This window comes from Salmo trutta, chromosome 2 (assembly GCF_901001165.1).
Source record: "Salmo trutta chromosome 2, fSalTru1.1, whole genome shotgun sequence".
In the NCBI taxonomy this organism is placed as follows: Eukaryota; Metazoa; Chordata; class Actinopteri; order Salmoniformes; family Salmonidae; genus Salmo; species Salmo trutta.
In genome coordinates this window covers 33,237,084-33,258,124 of record NC_042958.1, presented here as the reverse complement: position 1 = coordinate 33,258,124, position 21,041 = coordinate 33,237,084, and the positions used below count along the sequence as shown (strand labels likewise).

General features: G+C 41.2%; 1 protein-coding gene across 3 annotated transcripts in view; it reads left to right on the top strand.

Moving 5' to 3' along the window:
- LOC115154216 (dnaJ homolog subfamily B member 6) overlaps nt 1-6,534 on the top strand; it is a 62,469-nt gene extending 55,935 nt beyond the window's left edge. For all 3 annotated transcript variants that reach the window (XM_029700235.1, XM_029700220.1, XM_029700226.1), the window contains exons 9-10: nt 3,017-3,151; nt 4,646-6,534. In XM_029700235.1, coding sequence (XP_029556095.1) covers nt 3,017-3,151; nt 4,646-4,749 — 239 coding nt within the window. In that variant the 3' untranslated portion in view covers nt 4,750-6,534. The remainder of the gene's footprint in view (nt 1-3,016; nt 3,152-4,645) is intronic.
- The last annotated feature ends 14,507 nt before the right edge of the window (nt 6,535-21,041 follow it).

The window sequence follows — 21,041 nt, the reverse complement described above, 5'->3', positions numbered from 1 at the left end:
ATTTGACTAAGGTGTATGCAAACTTCCAACTTCAACTGTATAGGCGTATGCTATGCATAAGTTCTAATATGCGTATGGGTGTTTTGAATGAATCGTCACCTCAGAGAGCGCTGTCCATTTTCGTTGTGTTAGGCTTTGAAACAACATCCACAATGACCATGTTCCACTCAGTTTCAACCTGTTGTTGAACTTCTTTCTTCAAAGTGATCAATCACAGTGAGGTGAGTTTTAAAAGCAAAATGCTGTTTTGATGACAGGTTTTTGATCTGGTTTTTTGATTACATTTGAATTGATGTCAGAGTGGTTAGAGGGACAACAGAACGCTGAGTACCAGGCCATTAGGACCTGATGATCGTCACCGAGTTGGGTACTAGCAACACATAACCAGAGTGCATGTGGAATTTTACTGCGGTCATGACTCATGACTGCCAGTGTGGCGGTAATACGGTCACTGCAACAGCTCTAGACAACACATGACATTGGTTTAAATTGTGTTTCTCTCTGAGAATAGCAATGACTGGTTTATTATACAGTGTGTGTGTGCGGGCACAGTGTGTGTGTGCGGGCACTGTGTGTGCGGGCACTGTGTGTGCGGGCACAGTGTGTGTGTATGCGGGCACTGTGTGTGTGTGTGTGTGTGTGTGTGTGTGTGTGTGTGTGTGTGTGTGTGTGTGTGTGTGTGTGTGTGTGTGTGTGTGTGTGTGTGTGTGTGTGTGTGTGTGTGTGTGTGCACTGTGTGTGTGTGTATGCACTGTATGTGTGTCTGGATGTTGTCAGTCAAACAGCCTATAAATAGACCTGTACACACAGGACTGAAACAAAACCAATGACAGGCACCCGTCAGACAATAGCTCTAAATGTATGCATGGAGAAGCGGGAACGTCTGCTCTGTAGTACCAATTAAGTCTTTGATCTAGGAAATAAAAGGCAGCCTTTATAAGTATTAAAAGAGCTCATTGTTGTCATTGTTCTTTGATATTGTTTTGTTGAAATTCATTAAATGATAATGGATTACACTGCTCTGTGGGGCGGGAGTCTTATCGCGGAGGTAACCACCTCCATAATACAATCAAATGTTGATCCACAGAACAGGGACATGTTGACAATGTGCTGCACAGCCTTGGATTCTCACAAGGTAACATGCAATTTCTCTCCATTTCTCCAATGCAAAACTGATTAGATCTTCAGGCAGTCTGCAAAAGGGAATAATCACTTGGATTAGTGGTCTTTCAAAGCTGGAAGGAGCCAGGGGAAGGCCTTACCAAAACTGTAAACCACCAATTGTGTTTGTTATTCCACCCAGGGGGATTATCACTCTGTGGTGTCAAACCTCCATTTGGGAAGTGGACTTGTTTGGCAGCATTTAAAAGACTATTGCGCCAGCAGGCCTATCGCAACATAGACTGCAAATTTGCCAGGGTCTCAATCGCTGACTTCATGGTAATAAGAAGTCTATTCATCCAGTTGAAATCTGCATCTCAAATGGAACCCTATTCCCTATGTAGTGCACTACTTCTGATTAGGGCATGGTCAAAAGTAATGCACTATACAGGGAATAGGGTGCCATTTGAGAGAAAGACAGTCTCACCGTGCTTCTTCCTTTGTCTCAGACAAGGCTTATTACAACCTGAGTAAGGACCGGCTTATCCAATTCTCCACTACCTTTCAACATCCTTGCCACCTGGTTTTTTTTCTGCCATGTCTGCAAAAGGGATACTATTTGGAGCTAGATAACTATGGAAATGGAGCTTCAACAACTACTTAGATTGAATAATTAGTGAGAGAGGTCCTCCAAGGCAATTTTTGTTCAATGCAGTTTATATCCAGTGCAGCACTCTGGCCTGCTCTTATTCCAAGCAAGTTGGGCAGTGTGTCGCTGTGTCGTCCCTAAGCACATCCACTGGTTTGATATGTCACTCTAATAACATGTGATTTGTTAAAGGCTTGACTGTTGGATATGATGGAAGGATGATGGAGGGGGTTTGAAAGCTGGTGCAGATCTCTTGCTAAATGAAACCGGTTCGGCACGAGAGAGCATCTGGCTCCTTTCTTCTCTACCCCCCCCGTAATTACAAAACACAATGGCGACAAAATCAGCCCGTATAATCTCAATGCATAATAAGTCTCCCCTCTCTTCCCATATACGCTGCCACTAATTCAATATAAATGTAAATTACCAAGGGAAAATGCATTTTTATTTACATGACTAATCACAATAAAACAAACCCACATGAAATATGAATGAAGTCTATGGTTGCGGTATGAAAGGGTTGCTGCAGCCAGAGGGGATGTTTGAAGATATTTGCGTTTTATCCTCTTTGTTTTTCTGGCACAGCTACAGAGGTTTGACTCACACTTGTGTTCTCTGTAGACAACATGTCATGAGAGGAGCTTCTTGTTCTCACTTTGATTGTGTTCTTTGTGTCAAGGATGTCAAATGGTACTTAAACATCTCTATTCTGACCAGTCTCTATTCAACGAGCACAACAGATGATGCCTATAATTGTGCTGTGTGATTTAATACTGGTCAACACTCAGGCTTCATTTTGCGACATAAAGGAGATTCTCCCTCCCCGCAATCATAATTCAAAGGTATAAAATGGTTTGGACAGCTCAGAATCATCCACTTCTCCATGGGTGGCCTTTTTGATCGGATTCTCCTGGAGAATCATGTTGCCCTTCGTGTGGAAAACAACTCGGAGGTGTCAGAGCTGGGACCGTCATTCCCCTATCTCTGCAAAGTAAAGCTAGTTTTAGGCTTACATATGTGTGTTCTGTTTGTGTAGCACACGGGGATGTGTGAAACTTCCTCCTCAGCCTGAAGTGTTGCCACTTGCGCACCGAACAGTTAACTTTAGGTGCCACCGACTCCTTAGACGCTTCTGAGAAGGAGGTTACGTGTGCTTGTAAGACAGAAGTCCTGGGTTCGAGCCTCGGTGTGAGTCGAATCAGGAGAAAGTGGTACTCACTAAGCAAGCAGAGTAACGTCCTTTAACTAAACTGACTACCCCCACAGGTCTGGAAGATGAGGACTGGCAACAGAACGCTTTCCCTGGTCTCCCCTCCCACCAACGCTACCTGAGGAACACCTCACAGAACCCCCTGGAGGAAGACGAGGAGCGCGGGCTACAGAGCCTGGAACTCGCCAGAGGTGTGTCCCCCAACCTAGTGTTCTTTCCTGGGGAGAAAACGTCTGCTGTGGGGAGGCCGCATAGAGAGACCCAGGAACAGGCCGGTTGTGAAATGTTTTGATGCAAGTTTGCCTACATAAAGGTCATTGGTGTCTGTGAGCTGTCTAGAGACTAAGGACAGGTGTTCTAGAGTAGACTGTAAAGCACTTTGTTATAACTGCTGATGTACAAAGGGCTTATAAAGTACATTTGAACAGTGGTGGAAAAAGTACCCAACTGTCGTACTTGAATAAAAGTAAAGATGCCTTAATAGAAAATGACTCAAGTAAAAGTGAAAGACACTCCGTGAAATACTACTTGAGTAAAAATCTAAAAGTATTTTTCAAATATACGTATCAAAGGTAAGTATAAATACTTTTTTATTACTTATGAAGCAAACCAGATGGTCCCATTTTCTTGTTTTTTAAATTACGAGATAGCACGCTTACACTAGTGAGTCCAGCAGATCAGAGGCAGTAGGGATGACCAGGGATGTTCTCTTGATAAGTTTGTGAATTGGACCATTTTCCTTTCCTGCTAAGCATTCAAAATGTAATAAGTACTTTGGGTGTCAGGGAAAATGTATGGAGTAAAAAAGTATGTACATTATTTTCATTAAGAATGTAATGAAGTCAAAGTTGTCAAAAATATAAATAGTAAAGTACAGTACAGATACTGTACCTCCAAAAAGTACTTAAGTAGTACTTTAAAGTATTTTTACTTAAGTACTTTACACCACAGCACTTGAAATTTGAATAAGACATTTTCAAGAGGTTTGTAATAACTATGGATTCTGCTGAGACTGAAAGGGACAAATATTTATATTTATTTCAAACTTTTACGTTGTTGATGAATTTAGAACAGCAGTCTCTAAAGTTGTTGACTGTAGACTACACGTAAGGTGGTGTTTGTTTCGTATGGATTAATCAACGGCCGCCAAGCTAAGTTTTGTTTAAAGACGAGCTAACACCTTAACAATGCTGGCTAATTGGTTGCTGTTGTAGCGGGTGGCTAAACAAAGGGCCAGTGACAAAGGCAGCAATGTTTGACTGGTTGAGTTCAACATTGAGGGGAATGAGTTCATTAGAGGGCTCTGTTGTTCTGCAGTGTAATGACTCAGGGTCAAAGGTCATCCTCTGTTTTCCTCCAGGGATCACGGGGTCAAACACAAAAGCCCTGCAATTATCTCACACACACTGACACACAAGGGTTGTAATGAGGCCTCCATTGTTGTTGGGGTGGACTGAGGGTGGATTTCACAGTTTTTAAGATAAGCAGAGTTTGCAATTTTACCAGGACATTGTTTAAGCTTTGCCTGATGAGTTATAATGCCAATAATTAAGGTTTGAGGAAAAAATCTAGAAATGTGGATATACATTCTGCTGAGGTAAGTAGCATGCAATTTTCTGTAGATTATTACCCAATAGAATATTGTCGTTTGCCCTCCCTGTCGTTTGACAACAATTTTTCCGTAGGACACATGGACACTAAGAGGAACAAGTATCCTTGGAGACAGGAGGCGGAGCTCAAAAAGAAGAGAACACCTCGATTGGCTCCTCGAATTGGTGCCTCGTTCTAAAGCCCCACCTTTTGTCTGCCCTTCCCTGTACGTGTCACCCGGAGGGGAAGAGCATCGGTCGATGTGACATTAGCACGACTCAGCCGTAGGGATGCTAAGTAGGTTTTTCCTTAAATTCCCCTTCCAAGATTCTTGGAATCAAGAGGGATTGAGAATGACATTTCTGGAAAAAAGTTACCGGAATTTTGCAAACCTACTTAACCGTCTACATTGATCATGCCAGCCCACCACCCTGTCACTGTGCCAGGCCTCCCCTTGTCTATCAACTGCTCAGCGCAAGCAGCAAATCTTATTAGATGTCGTTTATGGAAGACATTAGACTTTCTCAAGATCTGTTTTCTCTACCAACAGCTCCTCTGTTTTCTCCTCATGGCTCCTCTGCAGTTTATTTATCGCCCCCCCCCAGATGTCAGTAGAGAGGAGCAGTTCTGTTTTTCATTATTTTGCATTCATCACAAATAGATGGTTGGCCCTGAGGACCTTAGCATGAGCATGCGCACGTGCTGTCATAATTGGTCTCCTCTGAATGGAATGCTCAATATTTCATCAAACGTACTTTCAGAAATGTTTCTAGTTAGTTTTTTTAAAGGGATCTGCAGGGTCGAAGTAAGTCTAATGGGTGTGAATGGTCTGGAAGAGCCTGCAACAGTACTGTAATGATGTCAGAGACGCTGACGGCCATTTTAGGTATAGGTGGGTCTTTAAACCTTAAAGAGAGAGTTTATAGAAATGATTTAAGTGAATTTGGGTGAACTGTCCCTTTAAAGACCAATATGAGGATAGAGAGTGAAATGTCCAGAGAGATCACAGAGCTTGGCTTAAAGACCAATATGAGGATAGAGAGTGACATGTCCAGAGAGATCACAGAGCTTGGCTTAAAGACCAATATGAGGATAGAGAGTGACATGTCCAGAGAGATCACAGAGCTTGGCTTAAAGACCAATATGAGGATAGAGAGTGACATGTCCAGAGAGATCACAGAGCTTGGCTTAAAGACCAATATGAGGATAGAGAGTGACATGTCCAGAGAGATCACAGAGCTTGGCTTAAAGACCAATATGAGGATAGAGAGTGACATGTCCAGAGAGATCACAGAGCTTGGCTTAAAGACCAATATGGAAAGAAGAAGATGGAGTTGCAAAAGCACTGGGTGTAAAGCACTTTGTGACAACTGCTGATGTAAAAAGGTCATTATAAAATGCATCTGATTGATGCAGAAAACATACAGGAAAATACTGTAGCTTTTGTCTGTGTTGAGGGAAATATTCTTGCTATCTACACCAAAGAGAATAGTAATAGCAAAGTAAAGACTTGCTGTATTGGGGTAGTCACTCACCTCTTCATGTACAATAGCTTCCTTTCCCCCCTCTAGCATCGTTCTACTGTAATCTGAATTGTGCCCATATAACTGCATGAGTAGCCGTCTCCCTTTCTAGCCTCTCACAAAGGCTTGTCACTTGTTTTTTACGTTTCAGTGCTTTGGTTGGGATGGAAACCTCGGATGGAAGTCCCAGTGTTGAACATGTTTATGTCTTTCATAACTATTTTATCAGATTTTTTTTGTTTGTTTGTTTAGTTTATTGTCAATTTGCTTTTATTCATGCCCAATGCCAGGGGAGATGGAATGATTGTTTCATTTTCTGTAAACGTCCACCAGTAAAGCTTCATGTCCAACAGATAATGGCTATGTATTCATATGGTTATGTGGTTTTTGAGGGATATATGACACATTATCCTTTAATAAAGATAGAAAGCACTATGTTTCAAAGGTAGTGAAGTAATGGATGTCATCTATTGAATCCTTTCTCTCTCATATTGAATCCTTTCTCTCATTGTGATAATTTTGATGGCATCTGAAATGCTGCTTTCAATATGACGCGTGGCCTTGTATTCATTGTGCTACATGTATACTGTAGTTGTATAATTATGAATTGTATGCATTATTTTGTGACATGCTCTAAGTGGAAAAACATTTCAAGCGTCACTAGCTTTTCATGAATATTGCAATTTATACGTGTTGATTTAATTTTTCCCACAGTCCTTGGTCGAAAAAAGCATTCAGACTTCAAAATTACCTATTTTTGTTCAACACCTTATTCTTCTAGGTTACTTCAAAGTCTGTATTCTAGGTTACTTCAAATTCAAGGAAAAGTTCAATCGAAAAAAAGGTCTAAATTGGGCAGCATAAACAGAGCAGAATAGACCAGTGAAATCCTCGTTTGTGTCTCAAATTGCACCCGATCCCTATATAGTGCAATACTTTTGACCAGAGGCCTTTGGGGAATATAGTGTGGGGAATAGGTTATAGGGTGCCATTTGGGATGCTACCCTCTTTTGAAACTGCACACCTTCCTTCATTGAAAAGACCTCTTCAGAACAGCTCTGGATTAGGCTGTCATTGGCAGAGCTGTGAAGGCGGCGACAGCGACATTCTCTGTGTGAATGTCTACAGTGTGTTGTATTATTCATGGGCTAAGAAACATGCACATGACCTACAGAGTAATTTGGCCCTTGTTCCTAGGAACCAGGCTCCAGTCTCTAAGGGTTTAATTAAAGACTGTGGAGGCAGTGGCCCGTCTCCCTCCATTGCCTTTCATTTAACGGAGTGGCTGCTGATCCAACTTTTCCGCAGCCTTAGCCTTCATTTAAACACCAAATGCATCCCAAATGGCACCCTATTCCCTATATAGTGCACTACTTTTGACAGGCTCTGGCCTGTCAAAATTCGTACTCCAAGCTCCTTTTATTTATCACCTGATTTACTTAACAAAAGCCACATCTCAATAGGCGGTACAGTTGTCCTCTGACATGGCACAAGTGGGGGGGTGGTAATTTACTCTATTGTTCCTCAAGCAAGGGGAGAGGTCGATGACATCAGAAGGCACTGTCAGACCAGCTCCTTGACGATCCATGAAGTTTTCCTGACATATTTTTTTACCCTTAGTGTGAGACTGATCCGTGGAGAACGGACACCAAGTTAGAACGGATACATTTTGGTCCGTGGTCTGTGCATGCGTGGAGTGTGTTACGTAAACTGCGTGGGGGTAGGTACTGTAATTAGCTAAATGATGGTTACGTATCCGTCGGCCCGTTAAAATTTCAATGGATGAAAATTGTGTGCATCTCCGTAGCATCTCTGCTGACAGTCAATGTACTACTCCCAATGAGAAACTATTGAAAATCATGACTATGGAACAAATCAACAGGCCAATCTGGCCTCGCCCTTAAGTGTGTGTAAATTACTGTTTTTATACATGGATATTGTTTTTTAACATGAAAAGTAAAATAAAATCGTTGGAGTACGTCTTTGAACACAGATCCTCCCTGAGTTATTAGGAGTTTCTCCTCCTGACTAGGAAGTTGTTACCTATCTTCCATCCCAGAAATGGACAGAACATCCTATAGTGAGTTGTGTAATGCCCATTCAAAAAAGACAATCAGGATTTATTTTTCTGTAACAGATCAATTAACTTTGCTCTGAATCGGTAAGTAAACAATGGGTACTGTAAATGCGTAGTGATTTTGTAAAAAAATATTTTCATTCAAAACCCAATTTTTAGGGGTTATTGTTTAGAATGATAGACTTTCATTCTGTGTTGTTATAATTACCAAAAGTGTTTCAGGCAATTGAATATTGGGTTGTGGTCAAAACAAAAGTACAGTGTTGTTAGACTGAATATCATTTTTTTAATTGCCTTGGATTGGATTAATTCAAAAAGAACAAGAATGGGAAATATTGCATAGCCGAAGCTGCCTCTTTCCTTTAGCGCTTAATTGCTTTGATGAATAAAATGCACTTTATTCCCCCTGTATGTATCAAATGTTTATATTAGGACACCCTCAGAAACTGGTCACATCGTTTATTTTCTGCGTACCATATTTCAATTACAAATCAAAAACATTCATGCAAAATATATTGAAGAAATTACAAATTTCCATTTCAAATTCAAGCTTTCTAAATCACTTGTGGCTGGTGGATTTCATCATACGCACATATCTGCCCCTGGCTTGCTGCCTCTGGATCACCATGAAGTGAAATAGTGTACTGTATTTGTATACAGTACCTTAGTGACATACAGTAAGTAGCACATGCCAAATGGATTCCACTAGTAGCACATGCCAAATGGATTCCTGCAGTTTAATAACCTAGTGGACTCATGGGTGGAATGTTATTCATATATTTCATAATTACTAAACAGTTTTTTGGTGTTTCTATGTCAAGTGGTGTGATGTAATATTGGGATGCAAACTCAACATGTAATACATTTCAACTCTATAGGGGTGGCAGGTAGCCTAGTGGTTAGAGCGTTGGGCCAGTAACTGAAAGATTGCTGGATCGAATCCCAAGCTGACAAGGTAAAAATTTGTTCTTAACTGACTTGCCTTGTTAAATAAAAATAATATCTGACAAGGTTTCCTCTTTTTTTAAAGCCCATAACCATTTGTGTGAGGTGCCTTCAGAATGTATTCAGACCCCTTGACTTTTTCCACATTTTGTTACGTTTGTTACGCCTTATTCTAAAGTTGATTTAAATATTTTTTCCCCTCAATCTACAAACAATACCCCATAATGACAAAGAAAAAACTGTAAAAAAACCCCGGAAATATCACATTTACATAATTATTCAGAACCTTTACACAGTACTTTGCTGAAGCACCTTTGGCAGCGATTACAGCATCAAGTCTTCATGGGTATGATGCAACAATACACCAGTCTTTGAGGAGTTTCTTCCATTCTTCTCTGCAGATCCTCTCAAGCTCTGTCAGGTTGGATGGGGAGTGTTGCTGCACAGCTATTTTCAGGTTTCTCCAGAGATGTTCGATCGGGTTCAAGTCCAGGCTCTGGCTGGGCCACTCAAGGACATTCAGAGACTTGTCCTGAAGCCACTCCTACATTGTCTTGGTTGTGTGCTTAGGGTCATTGTTCTGTTAGACTGGGGCGAAGGTTCACCTTCCGAGGTCCTGAGTGGGAGCAGGTTTCCATCAAGGATCTCTGTGCTTTGCTCCATTAATCTTTGCCTCGACCCTGACTAGTCTCCCAGTCCCTGCCACTGAAAAACATCCCCACAGAATGATGCTGCCACCACCATGCTTCACCGTAGGGATGGTGCAAGGTTTCCTCCAGACGTGACGCTTGGCATTCAGGCCAAAGAATTCAATCTTGGTTTCATCAGAACAGAGAGTCTTCTTTCTCAATGTCTGAGAGTTTTTAGGTGGTGAATAGTTATGCATGCTCAAGTTTTCAGTTTTTTTGTCTTATTTCTTGTTTGTTTCACAATAAAAAAATATTTAGCATCTTCAAAGTGATAGGCATTTTGTGTAAATCAAATGATACAACCCCCCCCAAAATCCATTTTAATTCCAGGTTGTAAGGCAAGAAATTAGGAATAATGCCAAGGGGGGTGAATACTTTCGCAAGCCACTGTAAGTCCTCAGTTGATTTCAATTGGTGGACTTTTCAACTTCTTCCCCTTCAAATTTCAACAACCTTGGAATTTCGCCAAACTTCTGATTTCTGACTGTACTGTGTGCATTTATGCCCTGGTTCATTGTTAGTTTGTTTGCCTGTGTTGTTTGTAACTGCATTAGCGCTATTAATGATGCTGAGTGTCAGGAACGTACAGGGAATTTACGTCTGTGTGAGGAAAGCCTCCAGTGCTGTCTCTGTGTACTGGAGGGATCAGTGGAGACAATCTGGGCTTTACACTGATTGACTTTGAGAATAGGAATAAGCTCAGGGTTTCTTCACATGTAGTGTGAATGAAGAGAAGGAAGTTTGGAGGACAGAGGGACTGGAGGCTGAGGAGCAATCACTCCCTCTGTGTCCCAAATGGGCACCATATTCTGTACATTATTTTTGACCAGACTGACTAGACTTTGACCAGACTTTTGACTGCTGAAAAGTAGTGCACTATATAGAGAATAGGGTGCCATTTGGGACCCATGCCTCTGAGTGAGAATAACAAATAACTAAGTATTGAAAAGGAAATGCATTGTAATATCAAGTATGATCAACATGAACATGACTCATTTGAGGTAGGCATTTTCGTTCATGTTAAAGTTGATAGGCCTACATTTTGTGATTAGCTGACTATATTGTATGTACCTTGTCCTTCGAAGAAATATGGATATACTCTAGCTATGAATCATCTAATGATATTGAATGACTTGAATAGGGATTACCATTCTACTGATTCTATTAATGTGGTCCCAGACACACCAGTCTATGGCCGTCTGACCAGTTGTTAGAGGAAACACAAAATATTTTCCCTCTGCCCCCACTGTACCCATTGGCTCAATTTGGATCAGCCATCAAAGTTCCTGATAGGCTGCAGCAGAGAGACATTCCTGTTGCTAGGAGCCTGTTGCTAGGTTCATTGCCATCTCAGGCGGCTCAGCAGGAAACATGCAATGAATCATGGATGGTTGATTTCTCTCTGGCCCCGTTTATACAGTGCCTTCAGAAAGTATTCATACACCTTGACTTATTCCACATTTTGTTGTCTTACAGCCTGAATTAAAAATGGATTCAAGATATGTATTTTTTTCATCCATCTACACACAATACCCCATAATGACAAAGTGAAAACATGTTTTAAGAAATTTTTGCTAACTTTTTCAAGATGAATTACAGAAATTTCTCATTTACATAAGTATTCACACCCCTGAGTCAATCATTTGTAGAAGCATCTTTGGTTGCGATTACAGCTGTGAGTCTTTTTGGGCAAATCCCTAAGTTCTTTGCGCACAATATTCTTCAAGCTCTGTCAAATTGATTATTGATCTTCGCTAGACAGCCTTTTCATAGTCTTGCCATAGATTTTCAAGACGATTTAAGTAAAAACTTTAACTAGGCCACTCAGGAACATTCACTGTCATCTTGGTAAGCAACTCCAGTGTAGATTTGGACTTCTGTTTTAGGTTGTTGTCCTGCTGAAAGGTGAGTTCGTCTCCCAGTGTCTGACGGAAAGCAGACTGAACCACGTTTTCCTCTAGGATTTTGCCTGTGTTTATAGCTGTTTTCCTTATTTTTATCCTAAAAAACTCCCTAGTCCTTGCCAATGACAAGCATACACATAACATGATGCAGCCATCAAAATGCTTGAAAATATGAAGTGTAACTCAGTGATGTGTTGGATTTTACCTAAACATAACGCCTGTGTTCAGGACAAAACATTAATTTCTTTGCCAATGTTTTTGCAGTATTACTTAAGTACCTTGTTGCAAACAGGATGCTGTGGAATATTTTTGTTCTGTACAAGCTTCCTTATTTTCACTCTGCCATTTAGGTTAGTATTGTGGAGTATCTACAATGTTGTTGATCCATCCTCAGTTTTCTCATGTCACAACCATTTAAACTCTGTAACTGTTTTAAAATCACCTTTGGCCTCATGGTGAAATACCTGAGCATTTCCCTTTCTCTCTGGCAACTGACTTTTTAAACACATCTATCAATTGGTGCCCTTCTTGCCAGGCATTGGAAAAACCTGCCTGGTCTTTGTGGTTGAATCGGTGCTTGAAATTCACTACTCGATTGAGGGACCTTTCAAATAAGTGTATGTGTGGGGTACATAAACTCAGCAAAAAAAGAAACATCCCTTTTTCCAAATAACTTCACAGATCTTCATTGTAAAGGGTTAAAACACTGTTTCCCATGCTTGTTCAATGAACCATAAACAATTAATGAACATGCACCTGTGGAACAATCGTTTAGACATTAACAGCTTACAGATGGTAGGCCGTTAAGGTCACAGTAATGAAAACTTAGGACACTAAAGAGGCATTTCTATTGCCTCTGAAAAACACCAAAAGGAAGATGCCCAGGGTCCCTGCTCATCTGTGTGAACGTGCCTTAGGCATGCTGCAAGGAGGCATGAGGACTGCAGATGTGGCCAAGGCAATAAATTGGAATGTCCGTACTGTGAGACGCCTAAAACAGCGCTACAGGGAGACAGGACGGACAGCTGATCATCCTCGCAGTGGCAGATCATGTGTAACAACACCTGCACAGGATCGGTACATTCGAACATCACACCTGCGGGACAGGTACAGGATGGCAACAACAACTGCTCGAGTTACACCAGGAACGCACAATCCCTCCATCAGTGCTCAGACTGTCCACAATAGGCTGAGAGAGGCTGGACTGAGGGCTTGTAGGCCTGTTGTAAGGCAGGTCCGCACCAGACATCACCGGCAACAACGTTGCCTATGGGCACAAACCCACCATCGCTGGACCAGACAGGACTGGCAAAAAGTGCTCTTCACTGACGAGTCGCGGTTTTGTCTCAACAGGGGTGCTTGTCGAATTCGCGTTTATCGTTGAAGGAATGAGCGTTACACAGAGGCCTGTACTCTGGAGCAGGATTGATTTGGAGGTGGAGGGTCCGTCATGGTCTGGGGCAGTATGTCACAACATCATCGGACTGAGCTTGTTGTCATTGCAGGCAATCTTAACGCTGTGCGTTATAGGGAAGATGTCCTCCTCCCTTATGTGGTACCCTTCCTGCAGGCTCATCCTGACATGACCCTCCAGCATGACAATGCCACCAGCCATACTGCTCGTTCTGTGTGTGATTTCCTGCAAGACAGGGATGTCAGTGTTCTGCCATGGCCAGCAAAGAGCCCAGATCTCAATCCCATTGAGCACGTCTGGGACCTGTTGGATTGGAGGGTGGGGGCTAGGGCCATTCCCCCCCAGAAATGTCCGGGAACTTGCAGGTGCCTTGGTGGAAGAGTGGGGTAACATCTCACAGCAAGAACTGGCAAATCTGGGCCAGTCCATGAGGAGGAGATGCACTGCAGTACTTAATGCAGCTGGTGGCCACACCAGATACTGACTGTTACTTTTGACCCCCCCTTTGTTCAGGAACACATTATTCAATTTCTGTTAGTCAGATGTCTGGACATGTTCAATTTATGTCTCAGTTGTTGAATCTTGTTATGTTCATACAAATATTTACACATGTTAAGTTTGCTGAAAATAAACGCAGTTGACAGTGAGAGGACGTTTCTTTTTTTGCTGAGTTTAGATGTGGTAGTCATTCGAAAATCATGTTAACCACTGTTATTGAACACGGACGGGGTTGCATACTTATTGATTGACAAACAAAATTCCACTTTGACGTTATGGGATGTTCAGGCAGTAACATAGCCAAAAGGGGTGTGAATACTTTCTGAAGATACTTTTCTAATATGCGTCCTCTGTCCTGAGCTTGTCCACATTATGACTGTGCCCACATGTGTGGACAATTAAAAGACATTGTGATCTGATTGTGATTGGATCTTCCTGACCACCTCTGGAGGTAATCAGACACAGCGCAGACAGATCTGGACAGTGAACCCATTTAAATCATCATTATCCCGCCCTCTACAGTCATTGACAGGTGGTGCCCTTGACTTATTTCATCAATATGTGTCTTAAAATAAATAAATCAATATTATTTTGAAAGAATATCTGCAACCAGGATATCTGGTCACAATGAGGACACAGTGGACGGATAAGATAAATATTTTACTAGTGTGTGTAGATACAACGGCTACAATGTCAGCACAATCAAGATGTGCAGAAGATCAGGACCAAGGTCGCATGTTAGCCCCAGGTACAAACGAGGCTTCTGAGCAGCCTACTATGTATCGCAGGTGCTGCCCCTCATGCCCTCACCAGCCCCTCCCCCTCCAATGTGAGGGTTTATTAAAAATCTAAGTTTGGAATCAGGAGGCTGGCATTTCGCATAGTCTATGGTTGCCACAGCTGTGACTGGCGGAATATTGATGTAAATTGTTATGCAAATGGTAGGAACAAAGGTCATGATCAGTTATTTGTTCAGGAAAGGCATGGGGGACTCACTGTGACCCCGAATGACAAATGACATGCGCACAAGACAAGCCAGAGATATAGCCTCACCTCCTGGAAGGAGAGAAAATGATCTAGTTTGCATCCCAAATGACACCCTATTCTCCATATAGGGCACTATATTTTACCAGGGTCCAAAGGGCTCTGGTCAAAATAAGTGCACTACATAGGGAACAGGGTTGTATTTGGGACACCGGCTTTAAGTACACTTCCTTTCTCACACTGAGGAGAGGTGCCTGAGCTTCAGACTTAGACCGGACTTGATGCAGAACCTTCATCCTGACCTAACACATTCTCCTGGTGTAGTTGAAGTTTCACACTGTGCACCAGTCTTTGCTTTGCTCTCCCGGAGTAACTTTTGGTACTCAATATTCATATGGTTTACTTCCTGGTGCCAGAAAAATCCTTATTTAATGTTAATCTCAATATTCATCATCAATACATATTTTCAGAATATCAACCTACCACTGTCTCTGCAACTGCTTTGTCTTTGACAGTATTGGGAATACCATTGAGCACAAATACTAAATACTGTTTTTGATATAATTTGACTCTTTCAGCAGCGTTAAAAACATTTAGGTGCTGCCTGACAACAGAAACATCTAACCCCAGTTATTGTTCCTCATGGTACAGTATTACTATCGTTTTGTTTAGAAAACTCATGAAACTGCCTCTTTAAAATGCACCAAAGGTCGTCCATCTTGGTGAAAACGTGTGCCGTGTGACAACAATCGCTGTGGGCATTTTTAATATCATGTTATTAAATTGTGCACAGTAAACACAGGTCTGTATTAGGCAGGGTGGAACACATGGTCTACTTCCCAGAATGGCACCCTATTCCCTTTATAGTGCACTACTTTTCACCAGGGCCATGGGGAATAGGTTGTCCATTGGGACACACAATATTTCATTTTTCCAATGAATCACGTTCCAGTTGGGTAATCTTTTGGTGCTATGAAAAGTCTGCAGCTGCTTCCTGTAAAAAGGTAAACAATTAAACTGTTCATATGGAATAGTTGTCTCATATGGGTCATTCGACAAAAATGGTGGCTTTCCTGTCCCGGCCTTATTCACCAGGAAAAACACTTAAAAGTGTGAGATAATGACCCCCTAATTTATTTAAATGTTTTAATTGAAGTGTTTTATTATTAATAAACATATGTAAGACAGTTATTATTACAAACAATGTTTTTTATATATTGTAGAGCACAGTCAGTACCATGAAATTAGCTTGTCCCTCAGGTCAGGAGTCATGGTTTAATGACATATTTTGAGTTAAAAATATATTTTCTCCCTCTTTAAATGTCATAATACAAAGGAAAGTAATATAGTTATTTAGTGGACTATATAAAAAAAACGAAAATATCAAATAAATATTACAAAAAATGTACAAGTAATAGCTGTTCCTCAATTTCATGTCACTGGTTTTAAAATGTATAAAAAAACACCACTTTGAAAAAATTAAACAACCTTGACAAATTCTTCCTGGGTCAAAGGTTCATTGGAGACAGGACTGTTTTGAAAAGCACCCTCAACAATTATATTAAAAAAGACTTATTAGCATTTTATTACTGTTTCAATATTGTAATTACATAATATGGCTTTCCTTTTGATAAATATGGCAAAATGAGGTGCAACTAAAAAGCAAAGACTCTACAGACAGTGTAGGAATGCTTACACACACCGCAAAGAAGCCTACCTTAAAAACACCACACTTAAAGCATTTAGAGAGTCAAAAAAGAAAGAGTGAAGGATCTCATAGAGAGGGAAAAAAGACAGGAATGAAGGAAATGGCAGGTCAGACAGAAAAAACACAACAGTGTTGTCGACAGTGTTGACCCCCCTCCCCCATCCACTCCAGACAGTGAACCCAGTACTGCAAGGTCAGAATTAAGACAATGTGTCTGTAGGAAGACACATATACTCTGTATCTACAGAGTTACTTAAAGGAATAGTTCACCTAAATTACAAAATGACATTTAGGTTTCCTTACCTGGTATGCAGTCTATGGACAAGGTATGACAGCACTTTTGTTTACCTGGCCACTGTTTCAAATGCAAATGATTTTGCATTTGTATCACAAAACCAAAGCATTGATTGCTGTCATACCTTGTCCATAGACTGCTTACACAGTAAGGAAACCAATATGTAATTTCGTAATTCAGATGAACGATCCCTTTAAGTAGGCCTACACAATATTTGTCACATGGCACGAGAATTTACCTATACTGTTTAGCAAGCTAGGTAGTTTTGTGGATAGGCGTGGCAGAGTAGTATTTCATGTTTGTATTATGTTGCATGCATCTTACACTGGAAATACAATTCTATATTACATCGTTACAGACAACACATCTGTTGTTATGAAAGGCACATTTTAGTCAATAGGCTTCATCTTTGGTTCTTAATCTTTGAACAATAACCCTCATTTGATTGTTCATATTAAATCAACCCATCTTATGACATCTGAAATGATTTGTAATTAAACATATTACTAATAAATTGATGAAATTTGTTTGAAATAATCGTATGTTTGTCATTGGTTTTACATTGTGCCACTGATATTACTCTTAATTAACATAATGACAGATGACAGGCAATATGGGCCTTCTACTATAATGTCAACATGCTGCAAAATGGTAGGGTGAGCAGAAGGCCAGACATGCTTTCTCCAGTATTTTTTACATGCAGGCCTACTGAACCTGATCCTTTCAAATGATGTGTACTGTATATCTTCTATCTCTGCCTAATCATTGGATATTTATCAACCCTCTGTAAAGATGCGAAATGCTCAAACTCCCACTGCTCATATATCTATACCATAACATACACTGAGTGTACAAAACATTTGGAACACCTTCCTAATATTGAGTTGCACCAACCTTTGCCCTCAGAACAGCCTCAATTTGTCTGGGCATGGACTCTACAAGGTGTCAAAAGCGTTGGGCCACAGGGATACTGGCCCATGCTTCCCACAGTTGTGTCAAGTTGGCTGGACGTCCATTGGGTGGTGGACCACTCTTGATACACTGGTTGAAATGTTGAGCGTGAAAAACCCAGCAGCGTTGCAGTTCAAAGGCACTTAAATGCACTGAGTGTACAAAACATTAAGAATGCCTTCTTAATATTGAGTTGCCTTGCCAATTCACCCTCTGAATGGCACACATACACAATCCATGTCTCAATTGTCTCAAGGCTTAAAAATCTTTCTTTAACCTGTCTCCTCCCCTTCATCGGCACTGATTTGAAGTGGAGTTAACAGGTGACATCAAGGGTTCATAGCTGGATTCACCTGGTCAGTCTATGTCATGGAAAGAGCAATTGTCCTTAATACACATAACAGTTTAAGACCTGTCTAAGCCGGGGAAGGGGGGATTCTACTAAGCTACATGGAATTGTTTTAAGAAGGTCGTACTAAGGATCATTTAGCTATTTGATTGTTTTGTACCCTTTAGCTCTTTTACTTTCCATCCAATCCATTGCCTCTAAATGTATTCTTTAAAATATAGTTGTATATCTAACGATGTTATGACACATTTGTTAGCGGCGTCCTTCTCATTTTTAATTATGCAAAGGAGGTGGCTCCTCTGCCAAGCAGAAGAAAGCAATCTTAGTATGCAAATGTTTAAGGTCCCACTGGAGTGCACGGATTAGGTGTGTTAATAAACTCACTTATGATGAGTGACAGTGAGCAACATTGGGGTCGCACTGGTCAGTCACGCAGCCACCGCTGATAAAAACACACAGAGGCAAAATGCCAGGAGTTTCCCTGATGCATGATGGGACAGTGATGAAACTGGAAAATGTCAGTGTCACACCTGTTTGCCCGTTAATAACCGGGGAAGGAAGGGGTGTTTGTGTGTTTGTGTGTGTGTGTGTGTGTGTGTGTGTGTGTGTGTGTGTGTGTGTGTGTGTGTGTGTGTGTGTGTGTGTGTGTGTGTGTGTGTGTGTGTGTGTGTGTGTGTGTGTCGCTAATGAGCAGAGATATCCACCATGATTGAAGGATTGCCTTTTTATCCCACCAGATGTTGTGCTGCTTAAAATCTCATCGCACTCTTTTTTTTCCTAACTGTTAAAAGTCTAATAACCATTCCCCAAAAACCTCTTAAACTCAAATTTTACAGCCGTGTCCCAGGTGTCATATTCCAAGGGGAAAACACACATTTGACTTGGATTGACTGGTTAAAACCTTAAAACCTGAGACTGAACCTTAGACTTGAGTCAACACACCTGACCTGATAGACCATACTTCCTCATAATACCGATCAACCCTCTAGAGTTGAGTGGATCAGTTCGAGCTGCTCATCATCTCTCCAGAACAGCATCATTCAGAGCAATAAACACAAGCATTTCGCTACACCTGCAATAACATCTGCTAAATATGTGTAGGTGACCAATAAAATTAGATTTATAGTCAAAATCTCAGTCTCCCACCTACCAAGGCAAAGAAGACTAAAATGGAAACGGCCTTATCCCTGTTGAGCCGTTGGTGACAGTGACACTGCCTGCGTGCGTAGAGTGGGTACCTATGGGCTGTGTCTCCTTTTCTCGTTGCTGACGTTTCCCTCCCCTGACAGCTCTTATAACTGGGGCTGAGAACAGGCTTACTGCCGCTATTCGTCATTCCTAAGACCTCATTATCATTAAAGATGTGCAGATGAGCTGCCACGGCCATCCGTAGCCCATCCACAGCTCCATTACAGGATTTAAAGTACACAGCACTAATCAGCTTAGAAATGACTGTATGGAAACCATAATTACACATATTTAATTGCTTATCATCTGAAGGATACAATTTTATTAGAAAACGTATTCATGGTAATTGCTTTCTCCTGCTGTCGCTTACCTAGTGTGTTCCAATGCCTTTTGATATTCTGTCATCTCTCATTTGGGAGGATTAACATGTTTCAAGTAGTTAAATATTACAAAATTAAAAAGTGCATAGCTTTTTATGTCCATTGGTTTAACAAAGTGACGAGGGATTTTGACGTTTCCAGATAGCTAGGATGCTTCCTCTAGTCTAGCGTGACAACTCCATCTGACTCAACTATCAGGCATTTGTTCGTACTTTCACAATGTGGTCAGTCTGAGTATGACAGGTCCTGGTCAAAGAGTACATAGGAATGTTGTGGGCAGAAATGGGAGGAATTAGTGATATCAAATGGCAAAATGCATCTGTCACAGCAACAACGTTAAATATTGACGCTATCCTCAAGTGCATGGCTCACTCAAACCCCAAACAAGCAGCTTGAAAACCCAATTATCCTTTGATAATAGTGCAGGTCCCTAAGACACAGACCAAACCCTGAACGACGAGTGGACCTTTTCAGTCTCAGACCTTTTCAATTGCACTTCAAATGCTCTTACAATCCACTCTGTTACAGGTATTGACATATTGAATGCTCGGACACCCATGCATACCCCACAAGACATGCCACCAGAGGTCTCTTCACAGTCCCCAAGTCCAGTACTACATAGCGCCATGACTACATGAAACTCTATTCCACATCAGGTAACTGATGCAAGCAGTAGAATCAGATTTAAAAACAGATAACAATACACCTTATGGAACAGTGGGGACTGTGAAGAGACGCAAACACAGACACATGATAACATACGCACTATACACACATGTACACATGGATTTTGTGTTGTAAATATGTGGTAGTAGAGTAGAGGCCTGAGGGCACACACTTAATGTGTTGTGAAATCTGTTGTGAATGTATTGTAGTGTAATAATATTGTATAAACTGCCTTAATTTAGCTGGACCCCAGGAAGATTAGCTGCCTTGGCAGCAGCTAATGGGGATCCATAATAAATACAAATAAACTAAGCCCGAGGGGGTGAGGTATATGGCCAATATACTACAGCTAAGGGCTATTCATACGCACAACGCATCGCGAGGTGCCTGGACACAGCCCTTAGCCGTGGTATATTGTCCATATACCACAAACCCCAGAGGTGCCTTATTTCTATTATAAATTGGTTACCAACGTAATTAGAGCAGTAAAAATACATGTTTTTCATACCTGTGGCACGGTCGGCATTCAGGGCTCGAACCACCCAGTTTAAAATCTGTAACAACCCACCCTTTTAATGTTCTCACGTGCTCTCCTCTCCTCAACCACGACCTCGTTTTAATTACTGCTAACTCCCAATCCCTTAATATACCGGTAAATTCATGATCACATTTGTGTGCTGGTCTTAGCAAACTCAATACTTCACCAATCAATAGGTCCTCTGTGTATATCTAAGTCGTGGTATTGCTCTTGACTTCATTACTAGGTTGGTGTTAGTTTGGTTGAATTACAAGGTGCAACGTTAAATTCCCAATCGTGGGTGGAATCCGATTGGCTAGGCTAGATAGTTAGATGTGATTATCGCAGTGAAAGGAGAGTTTTACACTATAAGACTTACTCAGCTGTTCAAGCAGCTGCTTTG